Source organism: Myodes glareolus, chromosome 3, assembly GCF_982192425.1.
Source record: "Myodes glareolus chromosome 3, mMyoGla1.1, whole genome shotgun sequence".
Lineage (NCBI taxonomy): Eukaryota > Metazoa > Chordata > Mammalia > Rodentia > Cricetidae > Myodes > Myodes glareolus.
The window spans coordinates 33,304,058-33,320,780 of NC_142028.1; the positions used below are offsets into that span (position 1 = coordinate 33,304,058).

The 16,723-nt window shown below is 43.8% G+C and overlaps 1 protein-coding gene across 2 annotated transcripts; it reads right to left on the reverse strand.

Annotated features, from left to right (window-relative positions):
* Positions 1-7,998: 7,998 nt before the first annotated feature.
* On the reverse strand, positions 7,999-15,980 carry Znf239 (zinc finger protein 239). 2 transcript variants are annotated; one of them, XM_048444433.3, is made up of 2 exons: positions 15,822-15,980; positions 7,999-9,839 (listed from the first exon to the last, which is right to left on the reverse strand). In XM_048444433.3, exon 2 carries the CDS (start codon positions 8,962-8,964, stop codon positions 8,299-8,301), a length of 666 nt encoding a protein of 221 aa, XP_048300390.3. In that variant the 5' UTR covers positions 8,965-9,839; positions 15,822-15,980; the 3' UTR covers positions 7,999-8,298. The 2 variants fall into 2 exon arrangements, with proteins under 2 accessions (XP_048300390.3, XP_048300391.3); XM_048444434.3 differs by lacking the exon at positions 15,822-15,980 and adding an exon at positions 11,021-11,168.
* Positions 15,981-16,723: the final 743 nt, after the last annotated feature.

Sequence of the window (16,723 nt, forward strand, 5' to 3'; positions counted from 1 at the left end):
TTAAAAAATATGCATATTAGCCAGGCGAGGTTGCACAAACCTTTACTCAAGGTGCTTGGGAGGCAAGGCAGGTAGATCTCTGAGTTCAAAGCCAGTCTGACCTACAGAGTGAGTTCCAGGTCAGCCAGGACTACACAGAGAAACCCTGTTTCGAAATAGCAAACAAAGCTGGGTGGTGGTGGCGGCGGCGGCGGCGGCGGCGGCGCGTGCCTTTAATTCCAGCACTTGGTAGTCAGAGACAGGTGGATCTCTGTGAGTTTGAGGCCAGCCCGCTCTACAAGAGCTAGTTCAAGGACAGTCTCCAAAGCTACTGAGAAACCCTGTCTCAAAAACAAACAAACAAACAAACCAAAAAAAAAAAAAAAAGAAGAAAAAAGAAATACCAAACAAACAAATACCAACCAACCAAACATGCATTTCTGTATTTATTAGTTCTCTGCCTTTATTCTTTAAGATTGCCTTGGCTACTTTTTTTCTCTGTAGATCAGTCTGGGCTCAAACTCACAAGAGATGTTCCTACCTCTGCTTCCCAAGTGCTGGGTATTAAGGTGTGGGCCATCATGCCCATATTACCTTTTAATTTTGGCATAAAGTTTATAATCATCTTGTCATTTCTCTCCTTATCTATACTCTCAGACTGATGGAATTTAGTATTGCTTTAAATCTATAGATTGATTTAGGAGAATGGTCACATTAATATTAACTTTACAATTTATGAACATGACATTTTTCTCAATAGACTTTTTTTTTTTGAGAGTGTCTCTATACATAATCCTGGCTGTGCTGGAGTTCACTATTTAGACCAGGCTGGTATAACATGAGGGCCTGCTTGTTGGGGTTTCTGTCCTGCCCAGTTCCCACAGCCGGTAACCCTCAAAGAAATTACTCAGAGTTCTACATAATTTATAAACTGATTGGCCCATTAGCTCAGGCTTCTTATAAACTCTTGCAATGTATATTAACCCATTATTCTTATCTATGTTAGCCACATAACTCAGTACTTTTTTCAGTAGGGCAGGTCACATCTTGCTTCTTACGTGATTAAGACAGGACTGCAGAAAGAGCTTCCTTCTTCCCAGAATTCTCCTGTTCTTGCCCTGCCTCTACTTCCTGTCTAGCTATCCCACCTATACTTCCTGCCTGGCTACTGACCAATCGTGTTTATTTAAAACATAATTGACAGAATACAGAATTGTCCCACACCACTGGCTTGTCTTAAACTCACAAAGATCCTTCTTCCTCTGCCCCTGAGTGCTGGGATCAAAAGTGTGTGCCACCATACACTGCTCTTAGTCTAATTTAATTTTTCTCACCAACGATTATCTTCTATGGTGATGTTTTCTGTTTTGGCATAAAAAATTATTTGTATTTGAGTATTACTGGTATATAGAAATTCAAGTTGTTATTATATGTTGAACTAACTACTCAGTATCTGGTAACCTTACCATTGTTGGGGGTCTGAAACTCCCAGTCAACCCAAGCAGACACAGAGGTTTCGAAAAGAAAGATTTATTTCAGGGCAAAACGACAGAAACCGATTGATCAGGAACTACAGTACAGATTTGGGAGCTGAGTGCATCCCTTAAAGTTCATCTCAGCAAGTATTTAAGCACAAAACCTACCAACATCTGTGCCAAATTACAGTTACATTTTTCTACCAATCAGGATTCAAAGATTAGGGCTCTTTGCCTATGTGCTCCATCATTGTCAACTGACACAGAATATCAACTATTCAGTCCAACCAATCAGATTCATTTGTTCTTTCTGTTGTTGGGAACAACCATAATGTTTTTAGAGAACTAAAGATCATAACAGACTATTCTCTTGTTTTAGGAGGAGGTGGGTCAGCTATTGGAAAGTTCACAGCTTCCCTACGACTTGGTAATCTGAACTTTGTTTCACCCTACAGGTAAAATGGAGTCTTAAGTCAAAATGGAAGTACTTAGGACAAGATGCTTTTGCCTGTTCCCAACAGCACTTCTAATAATTTTATGCACAGATTATCTTACATTATTTTAAAGATTTATTTTATATATGTGAATGTTTTGCCAATCTCCTAGGACTAGAGTTATGGATGGTTGTTAGCCACCATGTGGATAACTGGGAACTGAATCTGAATTCTTTGCCAGAACAACTAGTATTCTTAGATATTATATTTTATTTTTCGAGATAGTGTTGCTATAAGTAATCAAGGGGTTTCAGTAAAGAAGCTACCAACACAACCATTCCATTAGGGGGAAGGTTTCTGTTTTGTTTTGTTTTGGAGACAAGGTTTCTCTGTGTAGCTTTGGAGTCTGTCCTGGAGCTTGCTCTATAGACCAGGCTGGCCTCGAACTCACAGAGATCTGCCTGCCTCTACCTCCTGAGTGCTGAGATTAAAGGTGTGTGTTACCACCGCCTGGCAGGGGTAAGGTTTTTTTTTTTTTTTTTGATTTTTCGAGACAGGGTTTCTCTGTAGTTTTTGGTGCCTGTCCTGGAACTAGCTCTTGTAGACCAGGCTGGTCTCGAACTCACAGGGATTCGCCTGCCTCTGCCTCCCGAGTGCTGGGATTAAAGGCGTGCGCCACCACCGCCCGGCCAGGGGTAAGGTTTTTATTGTGGGCAAAAGAGAGAAAATATCCAGAGGCATCTCGGAGAGCTCTGAGCTGAGAGAAAAGAGAGAAAAGAGCTACTTTCAGAACAGCCAAGGCTACACAAAGAAACCCTGTCATGAAAAAAAAAATCATCAGATTGTATCTAGGATCTAGATTTTCTTTTTTTTCTTTTTCTTTTCTTCTCCCTCTCTCTCTCTTCTTCTTCTCCTCCTCCTCCCCCCTCGAGACAGGGTTTCTCTGTGGCTTTGGAGCCTGTCCTGGAACTAGCTCTTGTAGACCAGGCAGGCCTTGAACTCCCTAAGTTTCACCTCCCTCTGTCTCCCAACTGCTGGGATTAAAGGCATGTGCCACTACTGCCCTGTTTAGATTTTCTTTTTTTGTAATTTATTATCATTATTATCATTATAATTTTTGAGACAGTGTCTTATGTAGCCCAGACTGGCCCCAAGTTTTGTGTATAGCCAAGGATAACCTTGAACTTTTGATCTTTCTGCCTTTTCCTCCCTGGGTGCTGAGATACAGGCATACCTCACCAAGCAGTGCTAGACAAGCATTCTACTGAACTACATTCTCAGCCCTCTTGATGTAGATTTTCTAAATTGCAGATCTAATGACTCTGTGTTTTTTTTTAAATATTTATTTATTTATTATGTATATAATATTCTGTCTACATGTATGTCTGCAGGCCAGAAGAGGGCACCAGACCTTATTATAGATGGTTGTGAGGCACCATGTGGTTGCTGGGAATTGAACTCAGGGATGGTTGTGAGGCACCATGTGGTTGCTGGGAATTGAACTCAGGACCTTTGGAAGAGCAGGCAATGCTCCTAACCGCTGAGCCATCTCTCCAGCCCGACTCTGTGTTTTAGTTTGTCCTTTAGAACATAAGTGTGATTGTTTCTTTCTAATTTGTCATTTGTCATCCCTAGATGGGGGAAAGTTGGTGCTTGTTCCAAGATCAGAGTGATGACCTGTACCCAATCCACACATCCTCGGTCACACTAAAGGCTTTTCATAGTTAATTTTGCTTTCTGTCTCTTGCTTGTGTGAAGATGAGCCAGAGATGAGCATGCGAGGGACTCAAAGCCTTATCTTTGTCCTGCTCCTTACTATTTGAAGAGCTCTCGGGGTGACTTCCCAAGGTTAAGTCTCCCTTGTTCTGCATGTGACCTTCTAACCCATTGATTGCTTTTCTTCTGATTCTCCTTACTTCCAGGGTGCCATGTGCTCTTTATTTTCCTTCTCTCATTGTGCGCAGGTTCAATCTTTCCGTTCTGTGTCTGGATGTTTGTGTGGTCTGTTGGCGGTTCCTGTCTTGATTTCATCATCTCCTTGTCTCAGGCTCCTCTTGGCAGCGTCCTCTGTTGTCACCATCCTCTGGGCCAGCTCTCTCTTAATCTCTCTAGTGAGTGATGCTCTATTTTCACATGCGGGATGCATGCATCCCTTTTCCCTGCATATTCACTTGAATGTTCAGAAGATCCAAACCTCGTCTTGGGCTCCTGCCCCCACCCTAAGCCTACTCCTTTTTCTTGTTTAACAGAAACTCAGAATTATCTTATCAGCCAGATTTCTAGAGGACATCTTGTAGACGTCACTAGGGGTGGGTTTGAGGTATGAAAGTTAACTTCCTCTGCTTCTTGCTTGTTTGTGGCTGTGTTTGAGATATTAGCCTCAGTCGCTGCTCCAACTGCCTGCTACTACTCAGCCATTATGGACTATAACCCCTCAGACTGTAAGCCCCTAATAAATTCATCTGGTTTGTAGACCAGGCTGGCCTCGAACTCATGAATATAATGAACAGCATAAATGGGCTCAAAGACAGAAACCTACATGATCATCTCATTAGATGCAGAAAAAGCCTTTGACAATATTCAACATTCTTTTATAATAAAAGTGCTAGAAAATCTAGGGATACAGGGGATATAGCTCAATATAAATTATGACAACACCAACAAGCCCACAGCCAACATCTGCTATATGGGGTGAAAATCAAAACACTTCCATTAGAATCAGGAAGAAGACAAGGATGTCCACTCTCTTCTCTTGTTCAATATAGTACTTATAACTCCTACCTGGAACAGCAGACCAGTGACGGAGATAAAGGGGATACAAATAGGAAAGGAAGAAGTCAAGGAACACTTATTTTCAGATAAGATTTTACAAATAAAAGACCCTAAAGACTCCACCCAGCAATTTCTACATCTGATAACAACATTCAAAGTAGCAGGATACAAAGTTTACAAAATTCAGTAGTCTATGTATAAATAACAAACAAAGAGATCAGGGAAATAATACCATTCACACTAACGAAAACTTAAAACAAAATTTTAGAAGAAATCTAATCAAAGTAGTGCAAGACTTATACAATAGAATTTTAAGTCACTGAAAAGAAATTGAAGCTGGGCACAGTGGAGCACACCTTTAATCCCAGCACTAGGAAGACAGAGGCAGGTAGATCTCTGTGAGTTCAAGGCCAGCCTGGTCCAGAGAGCAAGTGCCAGGGCTGGCTCCAAAACTACACAGAGAAACCCTGTCTCGAAAAACAAAAAAAAAACAAAACAAGTTTTATTTTTATTCTATGTGTATTGATGTTTTGCCTGCATGTATGCTTGTGTGAGAGTATTGGATTCCTTGGAACTGGAGTTACAGATAGTTGTGGGCTGCCATGTGAATGCTGGGAATTGAACTAGGGTCCTCCAGAAGAGCAGACAGTGCTCTTAACCTCTAAGCCATTTCTCCAGCCCCTTCTTTGGCTTTTTTATTGAGAGAACTTGCTTGAATATACACAAAATAAATAAATGTGCCAGGCAATGGTAGCAGACAGCTTTAATGACAGTACTCAGGGAGGCAGAGACAAGTGGATCACTGTGAGTTCAAGGCCAACCTGTGAGTTCCAAGACAGCTAGAGATACACAGAGAAACCCAGTCTCAAAAAATCAATAAACAAACAAAAATAATTAAAATAAATAAATTTTACTTATATTAGATTTATTCATTATGTGCTTTGCTTGCATGTATGTATGTGCATCATATGCATTCTTGGTTCCTATGGAGATAAGAAAATGACATTGGATTCCTGTAATTGGTGTCACAGATGGTTGTGAGCTACCATATGGGTGCTGGGAACTGAACTTTGGTCTTTTGCAAGAGCAATAGGTGTGCTTTACTGCTGAGCCATCTATCCAGCATCAACTTTTTTTTTTTAAAAAAAGGAAATAGCTATTCAAGATTCTTGACTTATTTGTTAGTATATGCCATTAACAGAAATTGTTATCTAAGTTGTATTCTTGATACTAAAATTCTCTTATTCCTTTTAATGTCTAAAGGATCTGTAACTTTGAAAATTTATATATCAGAGCTCAGGAGCTGCTCTACTGTAGGATCCCAAAGCCAGAAGAAACATCCCAGATTTTACTGGAGGGTAGTTCTGGCTGGCTGGCTATACATAGCAATTTCTCCCAGAGACTAGAAAAAGCCAGGTGTGAAGACTGTGGTAGAGGATCATAAATTCAAGGCCAGCCTGGGCTGCAGAGCCCATCTCAAAAGCAAAGGCACACTTAACACAAAGCAAAGAGGAGGAGGTGGTAAAGCAGGAGCTTAAAAATGATGAAATAGCAAATGGAGAAACAGGACATACAGAACTACAGTCTGGCTACCGAAGAGAACATGTATTCATGGGATGAAGGGAATGTTCCACATATCCTCGGTCCTTAGTGTCATGGCTTTCCCATCATGCTTCATTCCCATCCTTCATTTTATTAAGCAGTTCTTGGCCTAAAACCAAAACAGGCCTTCTTTTCCTTATCCCCTTATGTGAGTGGCATAAACCGTGCCCACGTGTACAGATACCATGCCCACCCACCCATCTTCCTAGCCTGTAAGTTTTTGTTGAGATCTCATTTGTTGATGTCCTCTTATAGGCATTCCTGCTGCCATCTTTAAATAAACATTCCCAGGACAGAATTTAGCACTGTCCTGAAAATTAGACCTGCTTAACAAAGGCCCATCTTTAGTATTTTCTCCATAAGGCAATTTGAATTTATCAAATGTCTGTTTGCTTTGGCTTTTCTTTTTTCTTTTTCTTTTTTTATTTTTCGAGACAGGGTTTCTCTGTAGCTTTGAAGCATGTTCTAGAACTAGCTCTTGTAGATCAGGCTGGCCTCGAACTCACAGAGATCCGCCTGCCTTCGTCTCCCGAGTACTGGGATTAAAACTGTGCACCACCACTGCCTGACGATTAATCAAGTCTTAAGATGGTTTCTGCAGCCTCTGCTGATTGGCTGCCACATGTCCCACCTGTCCCAGCTTTCTCCAGTTCTGCTCAGAACTTCTGCTGGATGTCTGTTCTCAGTGGCACTCACTGCTAGCTTTACTCTCCTAATGACTTTGGATTTGTTGCTTCAGAGATTTCTCCCTTGTTTTTACTATCAACAAACTCACTTCATTCAGTAAAATCTAATTATTTACGTTCCTGAGCAGCTGCCTGAGAGGAGGGGCTGACTGCAGCGCTGTCTATCACAGTAGTGTGTGGAGAAGCACTTCCTGCACTGTGACCTGAGGCACAGTTTCTGTATTAAACACAACAGATCTCCATGTCCATTGTACCGCCAGCTCCCCACCCCACCCTCAAATGGACACACTATGTGTTCATAGTTTCGAGAGGGCTATTTAGGACTTAAAAGGAATATAAAAAACTTGGCACATAATTCGGATGGAAACGTGAATTCCAATCTCTCAGAGAATATGAACAAAGGAAGCATATTGTGCTTGGAAAAATACAAAGTTCCTGCAGTTAAAACTGTGGAATGTACTTCTAACAGCACGAGCAGAACTGCAATGTCCACCCTGCCCATTTGAGAAACCAGAATCGTCCATTCATTGTCGAATGTGAAATGTGCTGGCTGCTCAGATACTTTAAATGAAGTATTGATTTTTTTTTTTTTCTGTGAGGGACTACATCTGAGTAATCTTTACTATCTCTTTCTTTTGAGGACTACAAAGGTAAGAGTCAAAAGTATTAAGCCAGGGCGTGGGGAGACAGCTTAGTCAGTAAAGCTCTTGTCTTGCAAGCTTGAGACAGACTCCACATAAAAGAGTTGGGTGTGGTATCACACATGTGTAAGCCTAGCTGTGGTGAGCTGGGAAGCAGGGACAGGTAGAGCCATGGGACTTGCTGCCTGACTTACTTGGTAATATTCCAGACCACAAGTGATTGCCCCCAGTCTTAAACAAAAGTGACAGGCATCTGAGTACTTGAGATGCCCTCTTACCTCCACACCCATGTGCACACATGCATGTACATACCTGTACAGCACATGTACTCCTCTCTACATAAACACACACACTCCTTCAAGTACAAAGTATTAACCTGGAAATTTTGTACTGAAACTCAAACTCTGTATGTATGTATGTATTTATTTATTTATTTATTTTTGGGTTTTTCGAGACAGGGTTTCTCTGTAGCTTTAGTGCCTGTCCTGTAACTAGCTCTTGTAGACCAGGCTGACCTCGAACTCACAGAGATCCGTCTGCCTCTGCCTTCCAAGTGCTGGGATTAAAGGCGGGCGCCACCACCTCCTGGCTCCGAGCCCAGGGCTTTAGGCATGCTAGGCAGGCACTCTACCACTGATCTGTACCCTCAGTCATGAAAAATATTCATCTTTACAATAAAAGTGTTCTGAACCGAGCAGGCCCATGCTACTTAATGAAGGTCCTTCCTGTGAACCCGCTGGTGGATGTGGAGATTGGAGCTCTGGCTGAAGCCCTTCCCACACTTGCTGCACTCATAGGGCTTCTCTCCGGTGTGCACTCTCTGATGGATGAGGAGTTTGGAGCTCTGGCTGAAGCCCTTCCCACACTTGCCACAGTGGTAGGGCTTTTCCCCAGTGTGCACTCTGAGGTGGATGCGCAGGTCTGAGCTCTGGCTGAAGCCCTTCCCACACTCACAGCACTGGTAGGGCTTCTCTCCCGTGTGGGTGCACCGGTGGATGTGGAGGTTGGAGCTCTGGCTGAAGCCCTTCCCACATTCTCCACACTTGTATGGTCTCTCTCCCGTGTGGACACGCTGGTGGATGTGGAGGTTTGACCGCTGGCTGAAGCTCATGCCACAGTCTTTACATTCATAAGGCTTCTCTCCAGTGTGTACTCTCTGGTGTATGTGTAGCTTGGAGCCCTGACTAAAGCCCTTCCCACACCGGTCACACTTGTAAGGTTTCTCTCCCGTGTGGACTGCGTGATGGACGAGCAGACTTGAGCTCCTGGTGAAGCCCTTCCCGCATCTGTCACACTTGTAAGGTTTCTCATCCATGTGGACCGCTTGATGGACAAACAGGCGTGCTCCTGGGGAAGCCCGTCCCACACTGCTCATACCCGCAGCTCTTTCCTTTCAGGTGGGGTCTCTCATGTGAAGTTCTCATCACACTGACCACAGCAGCATAGTTTCTCTGAAGTGAGAGTTTTCTTGAAGAGATGACCACCTGGGTTGTGGTAAGTGCCTTCCCGAAGTCATTACAGTAACAGGGTTCGTTCCTCTGTGTGCTTTCTCTGAAGACTGCAGGGGACTAATGGTGGCTTCCATCTACAGATGTCTTCACTGTCACAGTCAAAGGAAACGATTTGAACTGGACATTTTGGCAAGTTGTCTCACCAGGGAACCATGAGGTACCCATTCTGTTACAGGTGTAAGTTTAACTTGAAGATTCTCTGAACAGTGGTCTATGGGATGACACCCAACCCCTTATTCCTTTTCTCAATTCTTTCTTAAGTTACAAAGAGAACTTTTTTCCTCTGAGTCTCTTGGGACTTAAGACATACATATTTTTCACCTTCAGTGTTTGTGAAATCACTGACCGGAATCTATTTCAACATCTGTGTGTAGTTATTGGAGATTCACAATATAAATTCAACTCCCAGGTACTGACTGACCATTTCTTCGAAAATCAGCCACTAGGAAAACCACTATAAGAAACCTGAAGGCTTCCCTCTCTCTCTCTTTAAGTATTTTTATCTCATTTGCATAAGTGTGTGCCTGCATGTATGTCTGTGCGCCACATGCCTGCCTGGTACTTATGGAGGTCCGAAGAGGTCATGGGATCCCCTAGAACTGGAGTTATGGATGGCTGTGGGTCACCATGTGGGTGCTGAGAACCAAACTTGCAAGAGCCACGGGTGCTCGTAGTCTCCGAGTCATCCCTCCAGCTCCCCGAAGGCCTCTTGAAGACTCCACAGAACTGTCTGGCTCTCCTGGGAAATAGAGAATTCAGTGGTAAGAAGAAAAAATTCCAGAATAGCAGGATCCAAGGCCTGAACACTTTGGTAATTTACTCAAAATTTAGCTTGCTTGCTTCTTCTCTCCTCTTTCTCTTCCTTTCCTTTTTCTTTCTGGTGGTGCTGGGATTGAACCAAGGATCCCGTGATGCTAGTCAAATACTCCAGCACTGTACTATAGCCTCAGCCCTTACTTTGTGTTTATATCTTTTGTTATCATTGGGAGAGGGAAACCAGGGTTCAGAAGAAAGGCATTTCTTCTCCACTTTTAAGCAGAGCTGATAAGATATTCTTTTACTCCCGTGAAAGACCAGTAGTCTTTTACCTTGCTACAAGTGACATTTCATTCCATTTCATTTATTTTTGACCAAATGACCATTTAATCAGTCTATCACTTTCATAACTGTTAGAGCTATAAGAAACAAAATAGAAATCTTTTTTGCCTGACAAGTTAGTTTTGGGATGAAAGACAGATACAGTCAACAATGCTAATACCAAACTAAAGCCTATAAACATATTAATACAATATACTGTAAGCCAGCCAGCTGTGGGAGCAGACCGCAGGCACTAAACCTCAACCCTTCGTGCCTCAAGAGTTCAGAAAGAAAAAACAGGAAAAAAAAAGTACAAATAGGAAAGAAAATGTGACCCATTTAGGGTAAGTTACAGTTCAGATGGAAAGATCCTAGCAGTTGGGAGCCAAAGAATACCACAAGTCACACTGCACAACAAAGGTCACACAAGAGAGTCATTGGAAGGGAAAAACCCACGAGGGTGCTGCCTCTGCTCGGGCGTGAAACAGCAGAGAACCGAGCAGAAGGCAGGGTTTAAATAGTTTCTTGGAGAGTGGGGTGGACCTTTTCAGAGTGCAGCTCTCCAGAGTGGGGACTGGTAGGTTTTCAAGTCCAGAGCTTGGGCTTTTTAGGGTGCAGGCTGGGTTCAGCTATTAGGGCAGTTAGGAGTGTTCTGTGGGTGGAACCTGGCAGTTGGAGGTCCTCAGGGGGAGGGGCCTGGCCACTAGTGTGTCTCAAGGGGACACATTTAGGGAAACTGAAAGTAGCTCATTGTAAGAAGCAACAGTCCCCAAACCTCAACCACTCCTCTTATGACGACCGTTGGCTTTAGAGATTGTGGTCCCTGAGTCAGGTCAAACTTACTCCAGAATAGCTGTTCCTCTGTCCAGAATGTTCTTTTTGCACATCACACCTGGCTCCTTGTCATTCAGGTCTCAGCCAAGCTGCTGCCTTCCGGAAGGTGTACTTCCTTGACCATCAAATCCAGAGTGTGCTCACTACCCCTTTTCTGGTTTGAAATTATTCATTCTCTTTATGTGGCTTATCTTGTCTGTCCACATTCTTGCCTTTGCTCACTCCCATCAAAGCTCCCCAGCACAGAGAAGCTGACATTTATTTATTCCCCAAGGCCTCTCACAGGGCCTGACACACAAAAGGAATCCAATTACTCAATCATGAGTCTCCTATCCAGAATTTTGTCTGATGGAGTAATATTTCTCACACTACCTGTGGTGAAGAACCATTTTGTTGTTTTAGAAGCATTTACTTTCAATTTCTATTGCTTATGCCTTCATGGTTGATACCAGCCAAGAAGCCACACTGAAGAGCAGAGTGACAAAATGATAGGCGCTAAATGGAGCCCAAAGTTCAGTCGTGTGTCAGGAAAGCAGCTGTGTCTCAGAGGGCAGTGCCCTCTCACAACCTGGATTAGTAAAACAGTTCTCACCCGAGCAGAGGCGGCAACTCAGGAAACAGAACAGCCAGCCTGCAGGAGATGTGGCTAGTTTACTGTGGGAAAGGGGACTAACAGTCTAAGGCCAAGTGTAGAGGAAGGCCAGGAGAGGAGTCTCCTACTCCTACTGGACAAACGCCACACTGTTGGAGCTACAGCTAGGCCGTCATATGACTTTCCGTTTCAAAGTCTCTCCTACAGTCTCTAAGTCTCTAGCAGTTCAGTCAGGGGTGGGAAAGAGGACTGCAGAAGCTGAGAAACATGATGGCTCCTGGAGTCATGCAAAGTGGCACAGGCTACCTCAGTCCTTTCTATATTGCTTCTGCCCGTTCATTCATTTCTCTCCGCTCCAGAACTTCCAACCTCAGACCGAGTTGCAAGACTCTTTCTGAAGCATTGGGATGCACCAGGGACCTCCTCCTTTGTGACATCATAGCATCACTGACATACCTTTGTTATGACTGGTTGTACGATTCTAAATGACAGGGACATGCTCAGCTAAGCTTTAAATGCCCAGTAACTGGCACAAGTGACTTGGGTTCTAGTTGACAAATCTTCAGTTTAGAAAATAATGAGATGAGGCTGGAGAGATGGCTCAGAGGTTAAGAGCATTGCCTGCTCTTCCAAAGGTCCTGAGTTCAATTCCCAGCAACCACATGGTGGTTCATAACTATCTGTAATGGGGTCTGGTGCCCTCTTCTGGCCTGCAGGCATACACACAGACAGAATATTGTATCCATAATAAATAAATAAATAAATAAATAAATATTAAAAAAAGAAATTAATGAGATGAAAGCCGGACAGTGATGCACATGTCTTTAATCCCAGCACTTGGGAGGCAGAGGAGAATCTCTGTGAGTTCAAGGCCAGCCTGGTCTACAAGAGCTAGTTTCAGGGGCTGGAGAGATGGCTCGGAGGTTAAGAGCATTGCCTGTTCTTCCAAAGGTTCTGAGTTCAATTCCCAGCAACCATATGGTGGCTCACAACCATCTGTAATGGGGTCTGGTGCCCTCTTCTGGCCTGCAGGTATATACACAGACAGAATATTGTATCCATAATAAATAAATAAATATTTTAAAAAAAAAGAAATTAATGAGATGAAAGCCGGGCAGTGATGCACATGCCTTTAATCCCAGCACTCGGGAGGCAGAGGAGAATCTCTGTGAGTTCAAGGCCAGCCTGGTCTACAAGAGCTAGTTTCAGGGGCTGGAGAGATAGCTCGGAGGTTAAGAGCATTGCCTGTTCTTCCAAAGATTCTGAGTTCAATTCCCAGCAACCATATGGTGGCTCACAACCATCTGTAATGGGGTCTGGTGCCCTCTTCTGGCCTGAAGGCATGTACACACAGACAAAATATTGTATACATAATAAATAAATAAATAAACAAATAAATATTTTTTAAAAAAAGAGCTAGTTTCAGGACAGGCTCTAAAACTACAGTGAAACCCTGTCTCGGAAAACCAAAAAAAGCAAACAAACAAAAAAAGAAAATAATGAGATAATCCAACTAAAAGAGAACCTAAAAATCGTCACAGAGAATGTTTCATCTTACAGACAAGGAAACAGGTCCATGATGAGGAAATTACTGTCCCATGGTCACAGAGGAGGAGGTTAAACTGGAACGCTAGGCCTTTTAGCAGAAATCAAAAACAAACTCTGGTACCGAGCTACGTACTGAGAAACTAAAGCCTTTAAATTAAAAAGAAATGTATCGAGTGTGTGCGCCTCATGTGTATGTGGGCACGTGTTTGCCACAGCATGTGTGTGGAGGTCACAGGACATTGTGGAGTTCTTTCTTTCCACTACGTAGCCCTACCTGGTCTGGAACTCCCAGAGATCCACCTGCCTAAACCTCCCGAGTGCTGGGATTAAAGGTGTGGTCCACCACCGCCGGCTCCAGTTGGAACCTTAAATTTTAAACACCACCACATGATTTTGACGTACCTTTTTAGGCATGCCTCTGTGACCACAGTGGGGCTTTTTAACCAAGTTCCTCATGCTCATCATTGCCACAGCTAACAGTGATTGCTGTTAATACATGTGGGTCAATTGCTTTCTCGTTGCTGTAACCAAAGTACCTGCATGAGCAACTTAAGGAGAGTAATTTATCTTGAGCCATGGTTTTAGAGGCTTTGCTCCATCACGGTGGGGATTGGGAAGCATGCAGTTCACCTCATGGCAGGCACAAAATAGAGTAGAACAGAGGAAAGAGCCAGGGCAACAGACAACTCCCAAGGCTACACCTCAACCCAGTGACCTACTTCCTCCAACCAGGCTCCGCCTCCACAGTTTTACCACCTTCTAATAGCCTCAAAGATCCACCAATGAAACATTCATGAGGCCAGAGCCCTCAGGATCTAATAATGCCTGGAAAGACTCATAAACTCAAGAAGTGTGCTTTACTAATTACTAGAAATCTCTTGGAATCAAGTTGTCAAGATTAACCATCAATTACATATTTTTTGCACACACATAATCTGCTCACCAAGAGGGTGAGTTTTTTGAAAAAAATGGTTTTTTAAAATTTACTTTTATTTTATGGATATTGGTATTTTGCTTGTATGTATATCTATGTGAGGGTGTCAGATCCCCTGGAACTGAGCCATGAACAGTTGTGAGCTGCCACATAGGTGCTGGGAATTGGACCCTGGGTCCTATGGAAAAGCAGACAGGGCTGTTAATCTCTCCAGCTCCCCCCCCCACCTCCCCAAGACAGAGTTTCTCTGTATCATTGGCTGTCCTGGAACTCACTCTGTAGACCAGGCTGGCCTTGAACTCATAGAGATCTGCATACCTGTACCACCACTGCCTGGCAAAAACCTTCAGTTAATAATCTTGTTTTCCCAAGCCTCAGACATAGCATATACTAACTCTGAATGCTCTCCAATGAGCTACAGTTTTGATCTTGGTTCTCAAAGGGTTTGGTGGCCAACTTCTGGCACTGTTGGGAGGAGGTGAAGTCTTTAGGAGGTAGGACCTAGTAGGAAGAATTTAGGTCACTGTGGGAGTGCCCTTAAAAATGATATTGGGATCCAGGTCCTATCCCACATGAGGTGAACACACTCTTGTTTCATAGGTCCGAAATCGGGTCAAGCGCTGACAGACTAAAACGACTGAACTGTGAGAAGAAACTCGTCACTCCTTACAAACTCATTACCTAAGATTTTTTTTTTTTTTTTGGTCTTAGCAACGAAAATGGAACACACGAGTGAAATGTCTGAAAGGAAAAACGCCAGCTTCTCCAGACGACAGGGCAAAAATGTTCCATAACCTTTCAGGAGAACCTGGATGCTTTAAGTAGGGCTCCACCCAGTGGCAAGGCAGTGTAGTGACCGCTAACGTGGAACTTCGCAGTCAGTGGACACTATGTAGAGCCGGTCCATACGATTTGCTAGATAATACATTTTAATGCTCCAAAGCCCTTGTTCCCCTTTGTATTGCATACCCAATCTCATAATGAAGCGTGACAATAAAGAGGAAAAACATATGGTACACGATCTGACTCTAGGCAGGTACTCAATGCCAATGTTCTATTTTGTTCTAAGAAAGAAAACCTGTATCCAGCTCAGAGACGAGGCATTTTTGGCGAAACTCCAAACCACCCTGAACTTCATCACATTCTCAGGCTGGGGCAGATTATTCGAAAGATAGTTCTCTAGGGCATGCCTATCTCCTCAGACTTCTCTAATTCTGCACTTAGGTTCTGGAATAGGCTTTCTCAGGTTCTATGTGTCGTCTCTAAACGTGTATTCCAGCTACACAATACCCATTCCCTGACCTCTTCTCCTCAGAAATCTAACCGGTTTCTAGAATGCAGGTGGCAGTGCTGTGCAGCCTAAACCTCAGTACCCCTCGGGATCTCTCAGGAGTCACTCGTGGTCTCCTGATGTCCACCAACACCATCTTTGGAAAAAGGCCAAGTCATTCGACTGGAGCGGAGAAGGTTAGCTAACTAACCACGAAGTCCTCAGATCTGCTCAAGCCAGAGCTCGACCGAGCAAGAGGAGGGTGTCCTAGGAGCAGCTGTTTGCTCTGTGGCAGGAGCCTGGCTTCCGTGGGGTGGCCTTGTCCCGGGGTACCGCGGCTGCTAGCACGTGGGGCCACGGCCACAGGGCGCGTTCCCAGCATCTGAGCCTGGCTCCGGGTCGCGGCATCCCCTCGTCTGGATCAAGACACCACTGTCTGCCCCTATGGCAGCGCAGCTCTGCTCACCTTCGTAGGTAGGATTCACACCTGGAAACGCAGGACTCCGGGGCATCATCGAAGACTGGAACTACAAGTCCCAGCAGGCCGCGGGCGGTAAAGCGCTACTTCCGAGTCCACTTCCGGAGACGGTGGGCCACGGCTACTTTGGCGTTCCAGCGGTTTGTTGCCGAAGTGTGGGTGCTGCGTGGTTCAAGTTGTTTTTAGCTCTTTTCATTGCAGACACATACGAGTAATTTCATAATACCCAAATGTAGTTTTCATTTGTTAAAATGCTGCTGGAGGGGCAATAATCAGTATAATATCGTCTTCAACCTTAAAAATCTTCTGAAGCTGTTACTAACTACTCCAAGTGAGCAATGTAGTGCAAGCGTGTAATCTCACGACCAGGGAGGCTGAGGCAGGAAAATCGTGAGTTTGAGAAGCCCATGTCAAAAATTTAAACAAAGAAAAGAATTGGTCACTGTATATTTCGTGTTCTTATCTCTGGAGGACAGTTTCCAGATCCATATTGTACAGCTGACAACGGCCTGTAATTCTAACCCGGCACCGTCTTCTGGCCTCAGGAGCCGTGTTGTTCACATGTACACACCACTCCCCACACGCATAAAATAAATTATTTTATAAAACCAACAATTTAATGTATTCGGATATAAAGAACTAAAAAAGTAGATCATAAACTTGATTTAATAGATCAATGGACTCCCAGATCAGAATATATATTCTGTTGTTGTTTGTTTGATTGTTTTGTTTTTCAAGACAGGGTTTCTCTGTAGATTTGGAGCCTGTTCTGGAACTCCCTCTGTAGACCAGGCTCGAGCTCACAGAGATCTGTCTGTCTCTGCTTCCCGAGTGTTGGAATTAAAGGTGTGTGCCACCACTGCCTGGCCAGAAAAAAATATATATTTTAG